Consider the following 25,599-nt stretch of genomic DNA (forward strand, 5'->3'; position numbering starts at 1 on the left):
TTTAAACCTGCTGCCTATTAATTTCATTTGGTGACCCCCTAGTTCCTGTGTTATGAGAAGGAGTAAATAACACTTCCTTATTTACTTTCTCCACACCAGTCATGATTTTATAGACCTCTATCAATTCCCCCTTAGTTGTCTCTTTCCCAAGCTGAAAGTCCCTGTCTTATTAATCTCTTCTCATATGGCAGCTGTTCCATACCCCTAATCATTTTTGTTGCCCTTTTCTGAACCTTTTCCAAGTCCAATATATCTCCTTTGAGAGGGGGTGACCAACCTGCACACAGTATTCCAGATGTGGGCGTACCATGGCTTTATAGAGAGGCAATATGATATTTTCTGTCTTCTTATCTATCCCTTTCTCAATGATTCCCAACATTCTGTTTGCTTTTTTGACGGCCACTGCACACTGAGTGGATGTTTTCAGAGAACTATCCACAGTGACTCCAAGATCTCTTTCTTGAATGGTAACAGCTAATCTAGACCTCATCATGGGGGAGGGATAGCTCAGTGGTTTGAGCTTTGGCCTGCTAAACCCCGGGTTGTAAGTTCAATCCTTGAGGAGGTCATTTAGGGATATGGGGTAAAAATTGGGGATTGGTCCTGCTTTGAGCAGGGCGTTGGACTAGATGACCTCCTGAGGTCCCTTCCAACCCTGATATTCTATGATTTGATATGTATAGTTGGGATTATGTTTTCCAATGTGCATGACTTTGTATTTATCAATATTGAATTTTATCTGCCATTTTGTTGCCCAGTCACCCAGTTTTGCTCCGGGGCTGCCCCAAAGGGGCCAAATCCTGCCACTTGTGCTGTGGAAGCCAGCAACCTAGGAACCGGAGACCAAGGCTACTGTCTTTGGTCATTGCGCACTGGGGGCAGCTTAAAAACATAGGCCAAACTTGGCAAAAGCGAAGGGCTACAGTCAGGCACCTAATTTCCCCGAGGTGCTGCACCCTCACAACTCCCCAGGAGTATCATTGGTCCCTGATCAACCATGGGACTGAGTTTCAGGAAAGCTGAGCGTCAACGTCTCCGCTTAAAGGGGGGTTAGCACTCAGGCCCTCTGCAAAGCAGGTCCCGGGTCTCTGATGGGAGTTGACTGACCTGGAGCCATTGCAGACCATCACGTACATTCAAAGATGGCGAGCCTTTAAAATGATCAACAACATGGAAGTAGAGCCGGGCAAAAAGGGGATTCCCATCCCACGGGGAATTTGGCCATTTTGAAATTCGTTTCAGTTCCGATTTGGAACAAAAACTCATACTTTCTCACGGAACAGAAATTCGGGAAAAAATATGATTTGTATCCACAGACTCATGTTGTTTTCATACTATGGAAACGTATTTCGTATAAAACATTATAAATGTAAGATCATAGCCAATATGTGCTACATATGCTACGGTAGTAAAATTCATATTTTAATATGGCAGAAAAGACTAAATAACATGAATCAAAATGATAAAGTCGAAAGGAACTATTTTGACATTGTCAAAACGAGGCGAGAAAGTCGCTTTGCCATAAAAAAATTTTTGTCGAAATTCACACGCGATGAAACTGCATTTTCTGGATGCAAAACTCTTCGACTGAAATTTTTTTCCTGACCAGCACTACTAGAAAGAAAGAAAGAAAGTGTAGACATACCAGCTAGGAGCCAATAACTGCAAAGTTAGATATACTAGCTCCGCTCAGGCCCCTCACAGCTCTGCTGTTGCTCGCCAAGCCACGTAGGGTCCCCGCCCCAAACATGAAGCTGCATCTCTCACATCCAGACCATCTGCTCCCTGCCAGATGTTAGCACTAGGAGATTTTTCTCAGGGTCTCTGGAATCCTTTTGCTCCCTGAGCTCTGACCTTCCAGCTGGCAGTGTCCCTCGACAGGCTGTCCCTCACGCTGCCCAGAGTGTCTTAGCAGCAGGCTGTCCGCCGGTGCAGGCGGGGATAACGGGCCTTCAGCCTACTAGACAAACTCTACCAGGAGGAGGGCCAGGCTGGAGAAAAGAGTTCGGATCCAGCGGCCCAGTGCCACCTCCAACTCCGTCATTTTGTTTTCCCCACAAGGAAGTTGAGTCCTGTTGGAGCTGTTTCCCCTTAATCTCCTTCCCTTTGTGTTTCTAGCAGGTCCTGCCTGGACATGTCTCCTCTGCTAAAGCCACCATCCAGATCCCTGAGTAGGACTTTGGATCAACTAGAGGAGAAGCGCCAGGCCCAGGTGTTATGACTGCTAGGATGGGGATTTGGGAGTCTAACCAGTGCTGTGTGGACAAGATCAATAAATGTCACAGGGGTCTGTGATTATTTGCCCTGTGCCCCAGTCAATGGAAGATTCTCGTTGGCTTCAGATCAGAACCTCACTGTTGGCTTGAGCTTAAGGGGCCTCGCTTAAGGAGCTCTGGTCCATTGCCTCCCAGCTGAGCACCAATCAAGCCATAAAGGGAAAGAACAAAGCAGGGGAAGGTCCCCTTCACCATGGATCAGACAAACAGGGAACCATCCGATTCCAGGTTACTATCTACCCGGATCCATAGATTGTGGCCTACCAAGCCACAATTCACAAGCAAAACAATAGAAGAAATAAATTTTCATGCTTCAGGGCATGAGCCAACCTCTAACTAATAGAGGGTCAGGAAGAATCTTCCCCGGGGGGCAGGTTGTCCCATCAGTGCAGGGGCTCTTGTACCTTCCTCTGAAGCAGCTGGTACTGGGCACTGTTAGAGACAGGACTAGATGGATTTGCGATCCCTAGGGCTGGGCTCACTCAGCGGGAAGGAACATTGGCCTGGAATCCTGCAGAAGGAACTGAAGTTTCCCCAGGCCCCATGGGACTCAGCCTCCCCCTTCTTCCCCTGCCAGAGAACCATGGGGACTGACGCTCCCCAGTGTGACACGGCCACCCTGGAAACAGCACTGGGCATAAACCATGACTTCCTCTAATGCACTTACCCACCTCTGGGTCCCCAGTGCCTGGGGTCACCCCAGGCCTTTCACAAGGGGAGAGGATCATGGGAGAAAGGATAGATGCAGAGACTGTCTGCAGAGAGACTACCAGGTGGGTAAGAGGCCAGGGCCGATGGCAGCCGTGCCCCTTACCCCCTTGGGTCACCTGGGTCACTTGTTTTCTTTCCTCTGAAACACCCTCCAGCTGATTAGTGTCACCCTGACCCAGAGTCCCTGGCCCCAAGCATCAGTTCCCAGGGGCTGGATCCCTGGCCTGGGATAGGAGGCTATGGGTCTAGGAGCCGAGTGCGTGGTCCCGGGGGGAGAAAGAGAGACAAAGACATGCAAGAGAGGGGGAAAGTGGGAGTCAAGAGACACCGATGAAGAGAGGGAGACGGAGAAGGGGAGAAGGAGGTGCAAATGGAGAGGGAACTGCAGACACTTAAATCTCCATCTCCCAGTCATCGGAGGCCTGGTTATCGGGAAGCCCTTAATAACGTCTGCAAATAACAGCGGCATCCCGGCGCCGACGGCGAGGGGAGAGAGGCAGGGCCGCGCCGGTGCTTCGGAGGCTCAACTCAGGTCTGTGGGAACCCGGCTCTGCCTGCTCTGGAAAACGGAGCAAACCCTGCAAAGTGTGTGGGAAGCTGCTGGAGGCTGGGAGCAGCAATTCCCAGGGCGCCTCCCTGCTGAAGGAGCGTTCTGCCTGCCAGGCTCCAGGAGTTAACTCCTCTGTGCCGGGGCCCCTCCTAGGAAAGCTGCAACTGGGACCAGCTCCCTAGAGCAGGCGACGGGATGGGTGCAAGTCTGCAGAGCTGTCATTTGCAGAGTATCCTTTGGGTTGACTCTGTGACCTTCGCCCCATCCCAGCTAGGTCAGTTTTTGCTAGGCTAATTGCCAGGTGGAGCGGCCACCCCCGCACCTGAGTGGGCAGGGCCTTCGGTGGCTTTCCTGGGCTCCGCCCACTAATCCCAGTCATCCAACTAGCTGGCGTCTTTCCAAGCACTGAATTCTCCCAGGGCAATGTTGCATGCCAGGGGATGGAGTTCACATCCTCATTAGAGCAAACTGGAAAGGGTTTCAAACGCAAGGAAACACCTTCCGATGGCGCGTTGGCACCGTTGGGAACGAAATGGTCTGTTTCCGCTTGAACCAAGTGGGAACATTTTGGGATTTTCCCACACTTTCCCTCTTTTGACCTTGGGGAAAGGAAAAATGAAAAACCCCAGGCCCCTCTGCGAGTAGCAAAAACTGGAAAATTCCAAACTGTACCAACATGTTGCACATCGTCCCCAAAGGCAGTTTTCATCTAAAAAACTTGCGCCCTGTCCTGGTGATGATGTATGTGCATGTGACAGGCTCTGGGCGAATTTGACCTCCGGTAAGGCCATCTCGATGGGTGGTCAGGAATTTGTGGACCTAAGGGTTTTTCGTTCCCATCCCCCAGAACAGCACACAGGTTGTGGCATTCAGGTGGGAACAGGGGAGACCCTGGTGTGAGCCCTGGCTCCCAAACTATTTGGGCTGCAAATCTCTCCCTTTGGAGCTGTTCCTCTTTGTATAAATAATTACATAGTCATTGGGGCAGAGAGCAACTGATTCCATAGCCCAGGGGTTGCGGCAGGAGACCAGCGGGAGTCCCAGGTTCAAGTCCCTGCCGTGAACCTGGCTATTCTGGGATGGATCTCTCTCTCCTGTCCAGATCTAGTTATTACATGACAACCATAGCGCAAGCCTTGACAGCATGCAGAGGCTATGCATCGAGTGAAGCTCCATTGACTTTACTGGAGCTAATTCTAATTTGCTATTTAAATTAGAGGAAAATCAGGCCCAGGATAAATAAGACTCCAGGACCCAGGAGGAAAGTACCAGCCAGGGACAGTGTGGCGAGAGCCAAAGAGAAGGGAGGGCTGGACGCAGGAGAGCTAGAGGGCTCGCGATGGTCCAAGTCCGGAGCCTGTGGAAGGCAGGAGCGGGCAGCCGAGGGTGCTCGGTGGATGAGGACCAGGGACTGTTCAATAGCTGGGTGATAGAAGGTGCAGAAGGCACCCGGAGCAGGATGGGAGGCACAATGACGACCGCACAGGCCCACTCACGGTCTGTTACCTTGTCAGTGAGGACGTCTTCACAGCGGCTGGGAGCGCGGAAGACAAATACGCGCTCGCTCTGCTCAGCCTAGCACCGTGAAAATAGTGTGGCTCCAGCGGCCCAGGCTATGGTGTGGGCTGCCCGCCCCAGTACACACCGCGTGACCCCCTGGGCACGTACTTAGACAACTAGCCCGTGACACCATGGCCACGCTGCTAGCACGGCGCTGTCTCCCTGTGCCGGGAAACATGCTGTTGTTAGACATACCCTGTGTCCCACCACCATAAAACACAATACGGCCGCATTCAGAACCGGACCAGCAATGACTTCAGCAGCAAAGGGGCACGCACAGGACATAGGGACGGGAGGCAGTGCTGGCTAATGCATAGGGACTTAGAGCATCAGATTTGTTCCAGGATGTGCCACTGATCTCGGGCAAATCACTCCACTTCTCTGTGGTGGCATTTCTCCTCCCCTGGCATTTCCCCTCCATCCAGTTTAGACTGGAAGCTCTTCCGGGCAGGGGCTATCTTCCAGTCTGTGTGAACACAGCACATAGAGGGGCTAACCAGGCTGGAGCCTCTGGGTCCTACTACAACTAGGTCAGGCGTACGTGGCATTAGGTTCTGATCCTGTAGTCTATGGGTCTGTGTGCAGGACCAAGGGCTGAGACATGGGCCAGGTGGCTCCTTGGAGGGGATTTTTTTTTATTTTTTATTTTTTCCATGCGATGCCATAAATAACTTTATCTTGACCTTCCAAAAAACATTTTGTTCTCTTCCTTGCCGTGAACATTCTTCTCGTCCGGCCCTGCCGCCCGCTTCCCTTGTTGGGTCGCAGAGTCGTTTATCAAGCAGCCAAAATGTGTTGGTGGAGACTTTCAATAAATAAACCAGCCCCGGGAAAAGGCTCACACGCGTGGTGCAAGGGGGGAAGGCTTGGGGTTTATAGCCAATCACTGACCCGGAGCCTCCGAATCATTTATGGTGGGAACTCAGGAGCATTTCTAGACTGTATGTAGCTGGATTAGGAACAGAGTCGGTTCACTAGAGATGTCGTTTGAGTTAATTTGACTTCTACTTTTATTTAAAAAGAACCCAGGGTTGCTTCTGTGCTCACAGCTCCAATTTGACACCCCTGTCCCTCAGCTGATTTCTATGGAGGCGCTTTAGATTTGCAGGGGTGTTAGGGGTGCAGGGGAGAGTTTGGGTCACTCTTAGGAGCGCAGGAAAATGCGGCCCTCCGAGGAGACCCCCCCGCCAAGAGAGATCCAAGCCCAGCTCTGGCTAAGAGGTTCACTTGGCCTCTTGCTCCAGTCCTGCGGCCCCAAGGGTAGGATTTGCTGGAGAATTGTTTCCTTCCCAGCTCCGGCTGCCAGAGCAGAGAAAGTGAGTCACCAGCTCTGCCTGAAGGCTCCAGAATGCACTGCTAGGGGGCAGGACTGGATCTCCCTGCTGCCAGCACAGAACACATGACCACAGAGCCCCTCTCCCATCTGGGATCTAGCCAGACCCTCTCCTGCCAAGCCCGGGGAAAGCGTGTGAACTCCCCAGTGCTGGCAAGGGTGGTGGGGAGCTAGAATCCCCACCGGTTCCTCCTGTAGGCCTATCACTGAGCCCCCTGTTGATGGCCCTAGATGGCACTGATGCGAAGGGTAGAGTCCTGGCAGCCCGTGAAGCCCCTGCCACGTCCCTCAAGCTGACCTAGGCTCGAATGCCCCAGCTGAGAGGGTGAAGTCAAGGGCAAAACAGGGTCAGGATTTCACCCCCTTAACTGCACATCCTTAAAGGCCTGTGTCCTAGCCTCCACAATGTGTCTGGTTTTGAGAAGCAGCATGGAACTGTGCCCAGGGCTGGAAGCCAGGACTGTTCTAAAATATCTGCCGTAGTTCAATCACAAGTCATGGGGCTCAATACAGGCAGCCCTGGGCGAGAGCATCTGGCCTGGGCTATGAGGGAGATCAGAGTGGCTGATCATAATCATCCCTCCTCCTGACCCTATGAATCTATGAATTTATCCCCACCTCTGCTGCTGACTCACTGGGGGACCTTGGGCAAGTCACACTGTCTCTTTGTGACTCAGTTTCCCCAGTGGCAGAATGGGGCTCATGATACCTAATTATGCCCCGTGCCCCCTTTCGCCATCATTGCTAAACAGTCAATGGTTGGAGAGTGCTAAGCATTATTATGGCAGTGCACACACTCGCTTATTACAAAATATCTTTTATTGTTAAAATATCTCAAGACTTTTCATCAACATCATTCCGCACACACAACAGTGGGAAAAAACACAACTCCTGCTGCTCACAGGGGATATGGTTATGGGGCACAGAGATTAACAGAAGCTCCAAACAGAGCCCGCTCCCATCATGACCCACCCCATGTTGCAATGCCACACGCAGCCAGAGGCAAAACACAGGAAGCCCAAGTGGCATGAGACATCCCACCTCCCCTGCAGGTGACAGGTTCGGAGACAGCAAACCTGCTCCTCGCTTCCACCGGATGTTATATGTTCTCCTCCACTCTCTTCCCTTTATGGGCTCAGGGGCAAAAATCCACCCCTGTTATTTTTCCTCTCTCCGCAGACTGCTTGGAAAGGACGGGAAGCTGCATTTGGATGTGGAGTCCATAAGTGGTAACACGATACTTTAAAATCAGCACTGACTAATCTTAATTTCAATAACCAATTGGAGCCAGAACAGTCCACACTGAAAGAGCACCAGACTGGGAGTCAGGAGTCCTGGGTTCTTTTCCCAGGGCACAGGACTGGGAGTCAGGACACTTGCATTCTTTTCTCACCTCTGACACCCACTTGATGTCTGAACCATAGGCAAGTTACTTCCGCCCCTGGGAATCAGCTTTGCCCCCTGAAAAATGAGGATCATTGTTACTTACTCAGGCTTGTAAAGTGCTTAGAGTTCTGCGGATTTAAAAAGTGTCAACTCTTACTGGTTCTGGATCCCACTTTTGCAGAGTTCCAGGCAGCTGACTTTGTACCCAGAGTTTGTATGGGTGACATAGAGATCCAGGAAAGGAGATCCCATCCTTGCTGTGAGAGGGTGGTATGATCTTATTAAACACAGGTGTAAGGGGGAAATAACACAAAGATCCCACAACGGCCAAGGAGTGAGAACCAGACAGATGTCTCCCGCTCACAGCTCCCGTTCTGATGTGCAAAATTAGGCTATTGTGTCATTTTTAAAAGAACGATTCAGGCTTAGAAACACTGTATCACGGCTACTAACACATCCTTGATTAACCACCTTCTCTTTCCCACTTGCATTCATACCATAGATGCTTTGATTTAATGCTTTTGTTCCTTGCAAACGGATACTATTTGCTTTGGAGAGCTTTGTTCCTTGCAAACAGATACTGTATGCGTTTGGGGAGGAGGGGACAAACATCGGAGAGACAAACTGCTGAAGGAGCTACAGATCCCAGAGGTAATGTCAGAAGCTATCAAGCAAAATAGAGTCCTAGAAGACTCGGCATCCTGCAGAATGGAGCAGATTCTGTTTGTTTCCAGGATCTGTGAGCGACTTTGACCACATGCTTTGTTCTGAATTCCACAGAAAAGTGACACAGACTCGGGTAGATTCAGAGAAGAGGGACATACATTGTATGGGCTAAGCAAAAAAAAAAAGAAGAAAAAAAGAAAGAATTCTTCTTTTCGTAAGAAAAAAGGAACCAAAGGAAGGAAAATCCTCATGCCCAAACCCTCCTCTCAGTCCCAAGTGTGTCAATCCAAAAAAACCCCTTGTGTCCATACCATCTTGTCCCTCCCCAAGTCTCCCCCACCCCGCTAGCGGCTCCACCAGTGGGAGCCCTGGTGTAGACAAGGCCACCACTGGCCTTTTAACCCCATTCTCAGGGGAGGTCATGCTGACATGGTGTTAAAAGCACAGGCTGTCATGGGAGCCTTGTCCACACTAGGGCCCACACAGTGGGAACTGTCACCCAGAAATCCTAGGGCATGGGTTCTCAATCTGGGGGTCACAACCAACCCACCAAACCCATGCTGCTAAATGGGAGAGACATGTCTGAGTTAGATCCCAGCTCCATCAGAGAAAGGTTCCATGGGAGGGTCCCAGTATGAACCCTGGCCCTGTGTTTTAGCAAGAATTACCCCAGTGAAGCCGAGAGCAGAATCTGGCCCAGGCAGACTGAAACCTTCACTGCATTAAACCTCCATAATCACATGAGCTCCATACAAGTATGTTTGCGACCCACCACTCAGCTGGCATAAAGGGGCGCAGTGCAGCTGTGACCAACATCAAATTTGGCCCTTGCCTTCCTGAGCAGAGAGAAAGTGTGGCCTGGGGCAGATTTCTTTTTGAGCCTCACCACACCAACAGAGACGGAAAGAAGGAAGAGAGACTGGCGGGAGACTCTCTTGTGGTTACCTGGAAGGCAGGTCACACACACTTTCCTCTGCAGAGTTGGTGGGAAGAGAGCTTTTCTCATCCCACCCATATGAATGTCATGCACATTAAAGGATCCCCAGCTCGGTAGAAAATACATTAGCAAATGGTCCTGGGTTTTAACTCATTTGCAGAAAATATATATATAGAGAGATATGAAAAGGCTGATCCAAAACAGTCTTTAAAATGCACTTTTGTATCCACCGCCCATCCCCACTCTTTGCAAACACAAAAGCCGATGAATAAATAGACGTGTTTTAAATAGCGTCAGTGGAACGTTGCCACTATTTCAACCCCCTGGCCCCCACACCTCAACCTACAGTCTCCCACCTCCCCTCTGCTCTCTCACCAGGCAGTCTGAGTCCCCTGCCTGCAGAGGATCTTGCGGAAGGCCTTGCGGAAGTCCTGGTTGAAGATGGTGTAGATCACAGGGTTCAAGGAGCTGTTGCAGTAGCCAATCCAGAAGAAGAACTGGAACACGCTGTTGGGGACCTTGCAGAGTTCTGGGCAGATGGCCCCCAGGCTATAGAGAAAGAAGAAAGGGAACCAGCAGAGGACAAAGACCCCGATTACCACGGCGAGGACGAAGGTGAACCTCTTCTCCCGGTTGAGGTGGGTCTTCCTCTTCCAAGGGTTGGCGCTTAGGGTCTTCACCCTCCTCACCAGCACCACCTCCCCCTTGGCAGTGGCCAGGGTCTCCATGCCCTTGGCAGAGCTCTGGGGGTGCCCATTGCGCTGCTTGAGGCTGCAGTGCAGGGAGCGCTCCACCGGGCTGGAACCAGAAGACTCTTTCTTCTCCGGTTGCGGCGGGCAAGAGCCGGTGGCAGGTGGCGGCGGCTGCTCCTCCAGGCTCAGGAGAGATGTCCTGTGGGCAGGGAGCGTAGGGGTCACTGGCTGATCACTATCCTCAATGGGCTCCTGATGCCCATTGGGTTCCCTTGCGCCCAGCTGCTGGGGAGAGGTCTCAGAGGTCGGGCTGGTGATTTTCCTAGATGTCCCCTTCTCCTTGGCCTTGGGCTTCTTGCCCCTGGAGCCTTGCTGGGTCCGGTGCTTGGCTATAAGGTAAATCCGCAGGTAGACCAGGATCATGATGACGCAGGGGGCGAAGAAGGAGCCAATGCTGGAGGAGAGGATGTACCACGCCTCCTCGTTGAGTTTGCACTGCGGCCTGCCGGCCTGGCTGTCCTTCTTGTTCCCCTTGTAGATGAGGGGGGGCAGGGAGATGAAGGCTGCGATCATCCACACGATGAGGATGATGCACTTGATCCTCCTGGGGGTCCTCTTGGAGTTGTACTCGATGGCCTGGCTGACGGACCAGTACCGGTCCAGGCTGATGGCGCAGAGGTGCACGATGGAGGAGGTGCAGAAGAGAACGTCCAAGGCCAGGTAGATCTCGCACCAGGTCTTCCGGAAGTGCCAGTAGCCCATCAGCTCGTTGGCCAGGGAAAAGGGGATGATGAGGGTGGCCACCAGGATGTCGGCCGCCGCCAGGGACACCAGGAAGAGGTTCTGGGGGGCTCGGAGGGACCGGCTGGTGAGCACAGCGATGATCACCAGCACGTTGCCGAAGATGGTGAAGAGGATGAGGAAGGTGATGATGGCGGCGATGGCCGCGGTGGCTTGGACCGAGTAACCCTCGGGGCTGTCCATGGCTTGGGCGCCCCCCCCTCAATGAGGCTGCCGGGGGGGCGGCGGGGGGGGCTTCTAAAGAGCAGATCCAGGAGGGGTGGGGAGCGCCCCGCCTGCCCCGCGCTCGGGGCTCGCTGGCAGCCTCGGCTCCCGGCGCTCAGAAGCCCCCATCGGGGCCCGGGCGCCTCCGCGGGGGAGCCCCCAGGCTGCGCGCTCCCTGGCCGGCTGCGCTCCCCGGGGCGCAAGAAGTTTCCCCAACAAGTCTCGCCCGGAGCCCGCCGGCCCCTGCGCCTGCCGGGGCTGCGGGACGAGCCGGCAGCCGCCTGCGCCGCTTTTGAAGGCAGCCGCGGCAGGGGCTGGGTGGTCGCGCCCCCATCCCCGGCGTGTGATGTCAGGCAGCTCCGCGCCATCCCCTTGGCCGGCACCGGGAGCGGGGCGGGGAGGGAGGAGACAAGGGCTGGGGCGGGCAGGGAGGGAGGCAAGCAGCCGCCGCTTTGCAAAGCAGCCGGGTCCACCCGCCCGGTTGCAAGTCGCTGCCCCGGCCGCCGCCAGCCCCCGGCGGCGCCGCAAGGGGCTCCGCGGGGATCCTCCCGTTTCCAGGCACGGCCCGGCCCAAGTCCCCCTTTAGCCCCCCGCTAGGGCTCAGGCTCAGAGACCGGGAGGGGTCGGGGCAGGGAAAGAGGGGCCCCGCTGCAAAGTTTGAGGACAAGCCGGCCAAGCGTGTTTGAGCCATAGGAGGGTTAAAGCCCCCACCCCGGGTGGCCCCCGGGGAACTTTCCTCTGCCTCAGTTTCCCCCACCCCTCGCCCTTGAAACTCAATCGCCTTGGAAAGGAAGGTGCCAGGATAGTAAAGGCTGCAAGTTAAGGTTAAGTTAAGTTAAGGTTAGTTAAGGTTGCAAACATGGCCTGTTACGAGGCTGATTCAACCCCCCCTGCCCTTGTAGCTCAAGAACAAACTCTTGATGCTTTCACGTTTAAAATTAAGGCCCAGAGTCTCCGAGGCCCCTGCTCCACTGAGTGGCAAGAGAAAAGAGAAAGCAGCTGTAGCTCCTCAGCTGTGGATTCCCTCCCAAGCTGGCAAAGAGACAACAGAGACACCTCCAAAGCTACCCCTTCCCCAGGCAGCCCCGAGCATAGGGACCCATGAGGGGCACGCTGCACTCCAGCCATCTCCAGCCGGCGTAAATAGAGCAGCTCTTTGGTGACCCTAAATGATGCCAGCGCCAGGGCCGGGTTAGAACCAGCTCTGCTTTGCCTGCACTTGGCAGCTGCCCCCAGCCCCCAGCCCCAGTTCTCACGGTGAATGGAAACATTTTCCAGACGCCATGACTGAATTCAGTACTTTTTGAGAGTAAACATCTTTACGATGGCTCCTTCTCAAAACGCTAGCCAAGCATCCCGTATTTCCTGCAGCCCCTCCCTTTGCCAACGAAATCACATTACCCCACCCCATCGGAAGTCCCCACGTCACTTTTTGACATTGGTGCCCGCAAGAGGCATTGCTTAAGGGCAGGAATAAGACAGCGTTATGGAAACTGCCTTGATTGGAGAGCCAAACACGATTATCTCTCAAAAAGAAAAGGAGGACTTGTGGCACCTTAGAGACTAACCAATTTATTTGAGCATGAGCAGCTCACGAAAGCTTATGCTCAAATAAATTGGTTAGTCTCTAAGGTGCCACAAGTCCTCCTTTTCTTTTTGCGAATAGACTAGCACGGCTGTTACTCTGAAACCTGATTATCTCTCAGTGATGCTGATGGAGAGTGAAAGCCCAGTGGCAGGGATTATTTCAAACTCCAGGATCTGGCAAAATGTCCCCTCTCCCTCCTATCTAACACAACCCCTCCCCACCCCCCATCCTAGTATCCGAGCACCTCCAAATTAGCGGATAAATGTCTTTATCCTCACACATCCCCGTGGGGCAGGGCAGTGCTCTGATCCCCATGTACAGTCAGGGAACTGAGACCCAGAGTGGCTAAGGGACATGCCCAGAGATGCTTGCTGCAGAGCTGAGAATTGAATGCAAGCCTCCCTTGGTATAGGCTGGTGCCTTAAGCCTGGACCATTCATCCTCTCCTGTGAGATTAACTGTTTTAAGGGCATCCTCATTTGTGCACAATGAGCCAACTCCTCTGCTGGTGTACGTGGGTGTAGCTCCAGTGAAGTACGGGGCACATGGGTAATTCACCACTTGAACAATTTACCCAGGGTCATGGTGGATTCTCCATCACTGGCAGCATTTCAATCAAGATCTGCTCTAGTTCAAACAGGAATTAATTTAGGGAAGTCTCCTGGCCTGTGCTATGCAGGAGGTCAGACTAGATGGTCAGAATGGTCTGTTCTGGCCTTGGAACCTACGAAGCTGGGGGTGGGGGGGTGTCATGGTATATTTCAGAGGAAATCCCATATTAAAGTACTGACTGCACATCACCACTACCTCTTAATGCAAGAGCCCACTATGGCCTTTCAAAGCCCGGAACAATTAGATACCGATTTGCTTCCCGGATAAGGTGAAATTCTCCCTTGGGCAGTGGGACGAGCACATGGCCCATGCGTGGCTTAGGTCTGTTAAACGGTACTTAAGTGGTTCATGGCCTTGTGCTGGGTCTCTGCCCTGGGACGTTACAGAGACAGTACCATAGAATCATAGAATCTCAGGGTTGGAAGGGACTTCAGGAGGTCATCTAGTCCAAGCCCCTGCTCAAAGCAGGACCAATCCCCAACTAAATCATCCCAGCCAGGGCTTTGTCAAGCCTGACCTTAAAAACTTCTAAGGAAGGAGATTCCACCACCTCCCTAGGTAATCCATTCCAGTGCTTCACCACCCTCCTAGTGAAATAGTGTTTCCTAATATCCAACCTAGACCTACCCCACTGCAACTTGAGACCATTGCTCCTCGTTCTGTAGCAGGAATTGAACTGAACCCATAAAGATCTTTTCAGTGTTTTATTCACATTTTTCCCTGAGAGAATTCACTCCGATTTTAAAAGCCGTTGTGACCCTCCAGTCTGACCCCTGCGATAACGGAGGTTTTGTAGGACATCACGAATCCAGGGTCGCCCCCTACATCTCTTTCCCCGCTGCCATATGGCACTGGACAGCTCTTAGACCAGCTGTTTGGTCTGGACACCTTTCCACTCTCAGACTGGGCTTTGCCTGCCACCCTGACACAGTCCATTCATCACAGGCTTCCAGCAGTTTAGTCAGAGGTTAATTTCCCTCCCCCACTTCTTTCCTATGGCCCTTTCCAGCTCAGCTTGGAGCAGCTTTCCTGAAAGCCTCACCCAGCGCCTTTCATTGCAATGCCGCTGGACACAGAACGTGAAAGGACCACACTGTGTGAGCCGGAGCTGTGGGAAGAGCTGGGGTGGGAGCGCCCTCTGCTGCACCAGGAATTGCTTAGAGCTCTCCAGGAATGGATCCTTTTCCAGGCCCTTGGTGCAGCCACTGGAAGAGAGCTGGAGCACTTTCTTGCAGCCCCCGGGCTGCAGTGACACCAGGGCTGGGAGCAGGGCAGGATGCTATTCACTGCAGGGGAAAGTCCCTGTGTGACCATTCTAATGCACCTGCTTAAATGTTTTCGTTCTCCATGCCCCCGAAAAGTGGAGTCTAGAGAACACAAGGCACAAACCACTCCAGCAAACCAAGAACTTCATACCCAGGAGCTGCTCCCAAAGCAGGTAGGGATACTTCCTTATCCCGCTGCCTTCCACGGGCAGCTCCTTCCCTGCTGCCAGCACCTCCCCTTCCCGATCGAGAGCAGGGCTCTGTCCCCAGTAATCTGATCAACGTAGCCCTGGTCAATACTCTCATCTGAGCCACTCCATCAGTGGTAGCCTGTATCCTGCCCTCCTCCCCTTTGGCTCAGCAGAGCTGCGTTAGCACCCTGGCTCGATCCCCGAGGGCATAGCTTTTCAAACTGTGGGGCACCGTGAGAGGTTATCAGGGGGCGCACAAGGACCTGATGTGAAGTAGGACAGTCCCCCATCCTTGCTACTTGCCGAGGAGCAGGAGGCAGCCGGCACACAAGGGGAGGGGTTGGAGAGCGAGCCCACCTCTGAAGTACCAGTTGCTACCCTGCACGTGCCCCCGATGCTGGGCCGGTGGTAACAGGCAGCAGTGGGGTCAGACGGCTGAAACATGGAGGAATCAGCTGAAGCCAACAGGTGGACTCAGCAGGCGCAGCCTGGTAGGGATCGTGGCCTGAGCGAGCAGCAGGCTAGGGGAGAAAGCAAGGGGACTGGGCAGAGCCATGTAGGGGTCTTGGGGGCAGGGCTTGGCTGTGAAGGAGAGGGGAGAAAGAGGTGGGCATGCATGGGACATGAAACTACAAAGGGGGCTGCACAGTGAAAAACTCTGGGAATCTCTGACTAGCGGGAACCCTGCGTGGCTTGTGCCACCTACCCCAGATCTATCCCAGGTGCTGATGTGGCTGGGTGGGTGACAAGGGGTATGATGACTGGTTCCTGGGGTGGGGGAGGGAAGCTACCCATGTTACTGAACACCATGCAGGCCCCTGCAACCCTATCTCCATCACTCATCCCCTCCCCCTACTTCATACCCATCTCACTTGGCACCAGGCAACCTTGTGCAGTCCCTGTTGGCTCCAGGGAAAGGATGGAGAAGGACCAGCCTCCACCAAGACTTTAAGGCTCCTGGCCAGTCTCCTCTTTACACCAGAGTTCATCCTACTTTCTCCTGCCGTGGACAGCCTGAGATGCTCCATGGCTCCTCCCCTAGAAGAGCAGGTGTGTCCCAGGACCTGCCCGAGCAGCTCCGATTCTGGTTTCCCTACCAGAGGAGCCCTGTGCCCTGCCCTTCTCTAGCCACTAAGGAGGATGGGGTGGGTGTTTGGAGGATGGGCCAGGCTGATCTGGACTGCTCTTCTGTAACAGGGAGGAAGTAGGCCCCCTGACCAACCTGGCATCATTCACAGAATCGTCATTCCTAAATCATCACCCCTGCCAACAGCTCATCTGGAGCCCTCGTGCCGACCCTGCTCTGCCAGTCCAGCTTATCTGCTTCGACAGGCAGCCATGTCTCCTTTGCCTCACCTCATGTGCCTGGAATAGGGTTTCTGTCCCAAACCCCCTGGCATAGATTTCAAAGCCAGAAAGGTCCATTGTGATCATCTCGTCTGATCTGTATCAGACAGGCCAGAGAAGGTCCCCACAATAATTCCTAGGGCAGATCTGTTAGAAAGACATCCCGTCTTGATTTTAACAAGTGTCAGTGATGGACAGTTCACCGTGACCCTTGGGAAATTGTTCCTATGGCTAATTACTCCCACAGTTAAAAGTTTATACCTTGCTTCCAGTCCGAGTTTGTCTAGCTTCAACTTCCAGCTATTGGATCATATTAGACCGTCCTCTGCCAGATTGAAAAGCCCAATATTAAATGTTCGTTCCCCATGTAGGTACTGAAAGACTGTGATCAAGTCGCCCCTTAATCTTCTCTTTGTTAAGCTAAATAGATTCAAAGAGCTCAATTGATCACTGTAAAGCATGTCTCCACCTTTGCTCCTGACCTCTTCAGGGCAAGCAACGTGGTCACAATTTTCAAAGCCAGATACTAAATATGAGGCTTCTAAATCTATATTTAGACACTCCAATCTATCAGCGACTCATGTCCCCACCTGTAAAATGTGGATACATAATTCTTCCTTTCTCCCACGCTTTGTCTTTCTCGTCTGCCTAGGCTCAGAGGACCTGGAACTCCAACACTAAAAGCACAAACCTCTAAAACTTAAGCTGAAGAAACAGAGCTGTCAGAAGATTTTTGTCAAAACAGCTTTCCATTGGAAAATGCCATTTTGATTAAACCAAAATTTTTCACGGAATCATGTCAATTGTGACAAAATTTCATTTACAAAAATTGGAAAAAAATGTCTAAACATCCCATTTTGACAACAAGTTGCGAGTTTTCGTATCAAAACAACTTCTTGTTTTGAAATTCTCTATTTCACGTACAATTTTTTTTAAGTTAAAAAGGGTGAACATTCAAAACGCTGCATTTTGATTTATCACCACAAAAATGTTTCAGCAGACTCAAAAGGATTCTCTTTTCAGGATTTCGTTCCCCACCCCAAATTTCAACATTTTGGCTTTTCGTCCCAATTCAGGATGAATTTTTTTTTTTTTTTGGTCAAAACCTCAGATTTTTTGTGGGATGGAAAAACCATTTTTCTGACCAGCTCTGTAAAGTCATAACTCCTCTAGCAGGTAGCTATAGTAAACTCTGATCCTCTGTGGATCAGCCACTATAAGGGGACGAGTCACGTGTACTTGAGAAGACAGATGGTGTTGCTATTAAGAAGATCTGAATTCCCAGATGTGCCACAGGCCCAAATCCTCAAGTGAAGTCAGTGCAAGTTAGGAGCTTAAGTACTTTGAGGGTCTGGACCTCATCTATAAGACAGAGATAATGATACCTCCCATTCACTGCTCCTTCCTTTATCTTTCCCTGCTCGTTGGGGTAGGGCAGGGATTGTCTCTTCCTATATGTCTATACAGCACCTATCACAAGAGAGCCCCAATCTCAGTTTTCAGAGTAACAGCCGTGTTAGTCTGTATTCGCAAAAAGAAAAGGAGTACTTGTGGCACCTTAGAGACTAACCAATTTATTTGAGCATAAGCTTTCGTGAGCTACAGCTCACTTCATCGGATGCATACTGTGGAAACTGCCAATCTCAGTTGATACTTTTAGGCACCATGGAAACAAAAATAATAAGGAAGCATCCTTTTCTTGTCTGGTAAGTGCATTGCTCAGGGGCTGTATCGGAGCAGTGGATGTCCCCCTGCTTGAGGGATGGAGTCTATGCCAGATATTCCTGTGCGGCTTCGTGTGGTGGCGAGCACCCAGGGGAAGGGAAGCTGCCTCTCATCTGGGATGGAAATTGCTCAAATTGTTCCTTTTCGGAGCATTCCTCCTACTCCCCACCCCATCACTCTTCCCTGCCAAGACTTCCTCGCCGGGGAGCCGCATGAGAGGAGGTTTGTCTGGAGCATCTCCCCCCACCACCGTGCTTCGTGTTTCAGCGGGGCTTTTCGTTCCCGTTCGTTAAAAATCTCCGGCACTCAAATCGTCGCCACTTGACAGCCCCAAGGAAGGCAATTACCCGTGGCTGATCTGAGCGTAGGGAATTGCCTCCTCTGCCTCCCCCTGAAAAGAATAGGCCTCCCAAACAAAAACCAAACTGCTTCCCTGCGAGCTAACCGCCTCGTGGCTAGCAGGGCGAGAGGAGGCATGGGTGTGACAGGAGAGGGGAATCCAGTGCAGGTCAGTTCCCACCATAGCCGCCCATGGTAGGCGAGTGGGTGTATATTTTCGCTGTGCAGGGAGGAGCAGGATACGTCTGGATGCTATTCTCATGTTCTTCTTACATCTCACACCTTTAATCAATGGCAGCAGGCCAGCTGATGGGGGGGGTCACCTTTGCTGTGGGCTATAAGCCAAATCAAGACAAGAGGTAAAACTTCCTAATTACTTAAAGCCCAAGTCTCACAGCAAGAAGTAGTCCCTGCCTGGAAAAGCTTACGAGCTAAATAAACAAAACAGACAAAGGGTGGGAGGAGAAACTGAGGCACAGAAAGGGGAAGTGACTTGCCCAAGGTCACACAGCGGGTCACTATCAGAGCTAGGACTCAAACCCTGGTCTCCTAACTCCCAGCGTAGTGCCTCCAACAGATTGTCTCGCTCTGCCCGCTGTCTCATAACCCTTTCTTCTCTGTTACATGCAAGGTTCAGAACAGGCTCTCAGCAGCAAGGATCTTGAAAGAGGGACTCGATCCTTTTACGGGAAGTGAGTGCTGGTGGTTCAATAATGCTGAAGGCCAAGAGCCAGTCTCTACAGGAGAGGGCAGCGAGCATATAAGCTACACACGGCCCTACCAAGCTGGCTTCACTGCTTGTGCTGGTGCTATCTGCCATACAAGTTTAGGCGTCGCTCCATTTCCCATCACACAAGCATTTAGGCCCAGAAGGGTTTTTTTTAAAAGTATCAAAAGGTTCCCAACAGCAGAATCCACCCTCTGCAAGATCAGCCATGTAGAGCAGGACCCATTAGCCCTAGAGTTTAATATGGCTAACTCTGACTATCGCTTCAAATGGCCCTCACTCACCGCACGCCCCGTGGACCATCCCGCCCTATGTAGCGGTTAGCAACGCAATCCCTAGCTAGCCATGCAAGCTGGAGAAGCCCAGGGGATGACAGTCCTATGATGCAACCGTGATCCTGGCAACCCCAGCCTGGCAAAATTCCACTGGCCAGCACCAAGTGGTGTTCACAGGTATACAGGGAAAAATCCTTATCAGGATTAATGTCTGGCAGACACAGAGGTCAGTTTTGCCAGGTTTGCTTCCCCTGTGTTACCACATGCCCAGCTAAAAGCTGTAAAGCCATAACCCTTAACAAGATGCTTTCCCCAGATGATGGGTGTAGAATGGACTTACCATAGCGAGCTCTCCCCGCCTAGCAGCCCTCCAGTGCTCTGCCTCTTTTTGTGAGCCAATTCTCCAGCCAGGTCACGTTCAGTCCCACCCCTTCCAGGGTAACAGAGAGTCCAACAAACAAGTGTCCTGTGTCCTTACATCAGGTCTTCAGCCCAGATTCCTGGGGGCTGGCAGGGAAGCCCAGGCCCTCTCTCTCCTGTGGGTTCCAGCCCAAGGCTCTGTAGTGAACAGGCAGGATCTGTCTATTCAGACCCTCCTCAGCTACCTCCTTGGGCTTCTTTCTACCACAGCCCCTTCGGGCCCACTCCATACCTGTGTTCTTCTCAGGCTCCACAACCTCCACCTTCCATGGCCACCCTTCTGTCAGAGCCAGGACTCAACGGCCTAGAATCAGAGAAATATCGGGCTGGAAGGGACCTCAAGACGTTACCAAGTCCAGGCCCCTGCGCTCAGGCAGGACCAAGTGAATCTGGAGGAGTTTGTCCAACCTGGTCTTAAAACCCTCCCGTGGTGGTGATGCCACAGCCTCCCCGCCTAGGTCAGAGTTTAACTACCCTTATAATTACAAAGTTTCTCCTAGTATCTAACCTAAATTTCCCTTGCTGCAGATTAAGCCCATTGCTTCTTGTCCTACCTTCGTGGACACGGCACAACCAATCTCTTTATAACTGCCCTTAACATATTTGAAGACTATCATCAGGTCCCCCCCTCAGTTTGCTTTTCTCAAGGTTAAACATGCCCAGATTTTTTAATCTTTCCTCAGAGGTCAGGTTTTCTCAATCTTTCATTACTTTTGTTGCTCTCCTCTGGACTCTCCCCAATTTGTCCCCATCTTTCCTAAACTGTGGTGCCCAGAATTGGACACAATACTCCAGCTGGTGCCCCACGACTGCCAAGTAGAGCAGGACAGTGACCTCCTGTGTCTTTTCACAACTGAATCACAGTGCTGATTCATATTCAAATTTGTGATCATCAGTAGCCCCCAGCTCCTTTTCAGGTGTCCTGACACCTAGCCAGTTACTCCCCATTCCTTTGGAATCCCCCAAATGAAAATATAAACTTAAACCAACTTCTGCCCTGCTTGGGCTTGGCCTTTCTTCCCTCTTAAATCTCCCCTGCTTCCTTCCTCAACCGAACACCTCCCAGGGCTCCCCTCTGGATGTTCAGACCCTTCCCTCACCACTGGAGCTTGCTCCACCCCGCTGGCTGCTCTGTGTCTCTCCTGACCCTTCACCAGAGCTGATTCTCAGGAGAGGGTCCCAAGAAGTATGTTCCCTGAGCCTCCTCTTTCCTCTGCTGCCCAGAAGTCCTTCCCTGGCCCAGAGAGGGACTACACAATTCTTTCCCGGCAGCCCCCTTGTCTCTGGGCTTCTTCCCTTCATAATCACCCGAGCTCCTTTCTACCGGGGCTCCCTCTTTAACTGGGCTCGCCTCACCCTCATCAAAACATAAGAACGGCCATACTGGATCAGAGCAATGGTCCATCTAGCCCAGTATCCTGTCTTCTGACAGTGGTGCCAGATGCTTCAGATGGAGTAAACAGAACAGGACAATCTATTGAGTGATCCATCCCATTGTCCAGTCCCAGCTTCTAACAGTCAGACGTTTAGGGACACCCAAAGCATGGGGTTGTGTCCCTGATCATATTGGCTAACAGCCATTGCTGGCCCTATCCTCCAGGAATGTATCTAATTCTTTTTTTAACCCAGTTATACTTTTGGCCTTCACAACATCCCCTGGCAACAACTGCGGCAGGTGGTGTGAAGAATTACTTCCTTCTTTTGGTTTTAAACCTGCTGCCTGCTAATTTCAATGGGTGACCCCTTGTTTGCGTGCTATGAGAAGGAGTAAATCACACTTCCTTATTCACTTTCTCCCCACCAGTCATGGTTTTATAGACCTCGATCATATCCCCCCCTTAGTCATCTCTTTTCCAAGCTGCAAAGTCCCAGTCTTATTAATCTCTCCTCATATGGAAGCTGTTCCATACCCCTAATCATTTTTGTTACCTTTCTCCGCACTTTTTTCCAATTCTAATATACCTTTTTTGAGATGGATCACCCAGAACTGCAGGCAGTATTCAAGGTGTGGGCGTACCATGGATTTATATAGTGGCACTATGATATTTTCTGTTTTATAATCTATCCCTTCCTAATTGTTCCTAACATTCTGTTCACTTTTTTGCCTGGCACTGCACACGGGGCAGATGTTTTCAGAAAACTATCCTTGATGACTCCAAGAGCTCTTTCTTGATTGGTAACAGCTAATGTCAACCCCGTCATTGTGTATGTGTTTTCCAATGTGCATTACTTTGCACTGATTAACATTGAATTTCACCTGCCGTTTTGTTGCCCAGTCACTCAGTTTAGTGTGATCCCTTTGTAACTCTTTGCAGTCTGCCTTGGACTTACCTATCTCGAGTAATTTTGAATTGTCTGCAAACTTTGCCACTTCACTGTTTGCTGTTTACCCCCTTTTCCAGAACATTGCCCCTCTTCAGGTGGATCTGCAAACGGATACAGATTTCAGCTGGTACCTGAGGACAGAAGTGACCCCTCAGCACCAACATAATACAATCCCAGGATTAGGTCCATTGTCACTCAGCGATTCTACGAACGACGTCTGTTCCTACCCCTTCCCAGAGCGGAGCAGCCCATAATTCTCCTGAATACCTATCCCCCTCCCACAACACACAGACCTTTAACAAAAGAGGCCGGTAGCCCAGGTATTAGTGGTAAGAGTTCAGATCATGCTAAACACCTTTGCTGGGCTCTGTTCAGCGTCAGAGGATTTGCGTGGGTGCCAGAGGTGCAGTGTGGGACTCGGAACAGACGTCGTCAGTAACTCAGACACACCACGGCAGAACTGGAGGGCCAGGCAGTCAATGGGGTGATGGGAGCACAGACGGGATGCTCCCTGAGAATCCTCGTCATCTTTGTTACTGATGATTCCTGCTAGAAAGGGGCCAGGGAGTAGTAAGGGCTAGTCAGCCTGGGCAGGTTCTAAGCTACAGCTTTGCCTCAGCAGAGGATGTGTCCCACCAATGCAGCTGATGGTGTCACCTCTATAACCTGGAGCTAAGACCAGGTGCGTGTCACTGGTAAGATTAAAGTCTGCATGCCGTCATCATATCCCTGCGGGGTAAGGCAGAACCACCCCCATTTCACAGATGAGGCACAGGGAGCAGAGCGTCTCACCGACCCCATATTCAGCTGGGCTGGGGAAGCTAGCGCAGAGTCTGCCCCTGCAGGAGGCTCAGATCACCTACCCCACCCCCTGGGTGACATGAATGCGGCGAACATGGCCTATTCCTCGCTTTGGCTGCGGGAGAGCATCTCTGCCTCCACCCCCGTCTCCCTCGCATCTGGGCACGTGGTTCCTCCTCCCCAGGGCGATTTTAACGGCACGCTGGAAAGGAAAATCCCACAGAGATGAAGCAGGGAAAGAGCAGCAATTGTGCCCTGCCATTTCATTAATGATCTTCGGCTCCGCTACGGAGCCCAGCAACAAGAAACTGGCTAATTCGTTTCTGGGCTTTGTACGGCTCAAGTCTTAAAGCTTCAAAGACGACAGGAAAACTGCCGAAGATCAGAGAGTGAAAAATGGAGACTTCTAGAAAGGGCTTCCGCCCTGCAGATGGAGGCTCACAAAAGGAGCCGAGGAGATGGCTACCACCCCACCGAGGACCTTGTATTCTAACATATGCATTCTAAATGCCGTGACTGTTCTCAGGATAAAATGCATTTGGCGTTTGCTAGCAAAAAAAAAAAAAAAAAAAGATGTGTGACAGTAAATGTCTAGAAATAATATTAAGTCACTGAGTGATTGAAACACGCTGAGATGGAATAACTTGCTGTTCTGGTTCAGAATAGCAGGATTCTAATAAGAAGTGCATTACAAAGATAACTCAAAGAAAGCTGTCTACTTAATGGCTAAAGTAACCAGCCCCTAGACACATGATTTGTGAGCACCAGAAAGTGACAAGTTCCTTAAAACGTTAAATGATTTTTTAGATTAATGGAATAACTATTGCTGAACTTTTGCCCCCGTTATTTAAGTATTTGTAGTAAGTTAAGATGAGGATTCCAGATTTTGGTAGAAGAAGAAGTATCAAAATAAATGTAAACGATCAGCAGCCCGTGCTTAAGTATGTGTGATTTTAGTATTTTTAGGATGAAGATTCTGTCTCTAATTTATTTTCATTGCCTGAAAAGGCCATTTTAAATTAACTCGACACCTTTCTGTAATTAATTGTCTAAACCCCCAGACAGTAATTTTAGCTCTACCGTTGGGTGTACTGTCCTATACAGTCCCACAAATTGCTGATTGGAATATATCTCGACTGGTGTTTAACCCTAGGTAGTGCAACTTGGCGCATAACTGGATTGCCAAGTGAAGGATCTATATTTGGGATCAATAGTCACTATTCGCTGAATAAGCTAAGTGTAATTTGACTATTATGTGATTAATTTAGGATGTAGCCATAGGATAAAGTTTACCCCAGGGGTTAAACTGGTGGTAATTTCACCACTGTGTGTTTAGCTTCAAGGAATAAGAGACTGGCTTGCAATGACTGGATCTTTCTTTCTTGAGAAGAGTTAACATTTTGTGTTACACTCAATCTTTTAAAGTTTATGACAGTATCCTAAAAGCACCTCTGCTCTGTCTTCGCTAATTTCCCATTTTCTTTTTAAATTCTATTTTGATTAGTAAAATGGATCAAATTCCTAAGGAATCTCAAACCCTGACTTTCACTCCACAACCTGACGTGACAGCCATCGTGAAGGGAGCTGGTTTATTTTGCTTGACTGAAATATCCAACTAGGTGGTGGGGAGAGAGAAAGCACAGAAGAAGGGCAATGCAGAAGTAGAACCACCGGGATTTGGTGGGGGAATAGGGGGAAGAGGAATGACGTGCGTTGGGTTGGAAGAAGGGAGTAGAGATAAGTGGTGGGGAAGGGGCATTGATGAGGGTAGAGACAATCTCAGAACTATATACGCAGTCACATGTAGTCAAACTTCTCGGCTATCACCAGGTCTCTCTCTCTCCATGAAGAATTGTCTCTTCCCCAGGGCTGTGGACTGGGCAGCGAGCTTCCTCTTCTGCGCTCGCCTCTTCCTCTCTTCCCTCTCTGCTCCCAGGAGACGGGCAGTGACATGTCCAGCTCCTGGAGAGAGCAGCTCTTCCCTGCTCAAGGACGCCAGGCGGGCGAGGAGCTGAGAGAAGGGAGAGGAGTGCGCTCGTGGGGCGGAGGCAGGTCCTTCCCAAAGGAAGGCTTGGTGGGAGGCGCTTGGCTGCTGCCCTGCTTCAGAGTGACATGTCTGGTGCCGCTGATGCAACTGGCCTTATGTTTCCTGGGGCACGACACAGTTCCCTAAAGACACCAAGTTTTAAATCCCTCCCAGCAGCACATGGTGGCTGAAAGGACGATTACTTTGGGATAGGAAGAGGCCACGTCCCTCTCTCTCCAGAGTAACGGCCCCAACAGCAGCAGAGTCACTACAGATTTACACTGGTATGACAGACCTGAACCGGGCTCCCCGTCTTTCATGGGACACCAACAACTCCACAACCGTCGTGTCGGGATGCCTACAACCGGGAGAGGTCTTTTTGGGTTGCGTTCTCTGCGGCAGGTCCATGTTGCAGCTCCCCTGCACGCAATCAGGGTCCCCTCTTGTTGGTGTGGGTCTCTCACACAGCAACGAGCGCAAGGCTAAAGAGGAAATTGAGATTGAAAATGCAGAAACAACAGGGGAAATGAAAGGTGTCTGTGGGGGGCCCTCTGGAACTATTGTTAACTTGTTTATTTTTAAACAAATACCTTTTGGGTTGGCCTTCTCTCTTTAATGTGAGATCCAGAGCCTGCCCCGGGCTATGGCTGCCATCTCCCAATCCCACTCCCTCCACGCACACACGTTCGCGTACCTCAGACATGGCATCACCTTAGCTGTGCAGCCCTCAAGCTCCCTTCCCACATTCCCTGCCACTGTCTGTTGCTCCCGATTGTTCCATCTACCCCAGCGTGCCACCAGGCAGAACATTACGAATATGAGGGGGAAAGGAGTCCAGGAGA

General features: G+C 51.3%; 1 protein-coding gene across 1 annotated transcript; it reads right to left on the minus strand.

Annotated features, from left to right (window-relative positions):
- Positions 1-7,265: 7,265 nt before the first annotated feature.
- On the minus strand, positions 7,266-11,290 carry ADRA2B (adrenoceptor alpha 2B). Its single transcript, XM_073324815.1, has one exon. It carries the CDS (start codon positions 11,093-11,095, stop codon positions 9,791-9,793), a length of 1,305 nt encoding a protein of 434 aa, XP_073180916.1. The 5' UTR covers positions 11,096-11,290; the 3' UTR covers positions 7,266-9,790.
- Positions 11,291-25,599: the final 14,309 nt, after the last annotated feature.

The sequence above is a fragment of the Lepidochelys kempii genome, chromosome 26, assembly GCF_965140285.1.
Source record: "Lepidochelys kempii isolate rLepKem1 chromosome 26, rLepKem1.hap1, whole genome shotgun sequence".
Taxonomy (NCBI): Eukaryota; Metazoa; Chordata; order Testudines; family Cheloniidae; genus Lepidochelys; species Lepidochelys kempii.

Bases quoted from the DNA above. Each gene is read 5' to 3' on its own strand.
- ADRA2B (XM_073324815.1), bottom strand. From the start codon at position 11,095: ATGGACAGCCCCGAGGGTTACTCGGTCCAAGCCACCGCGGCCATCGCC.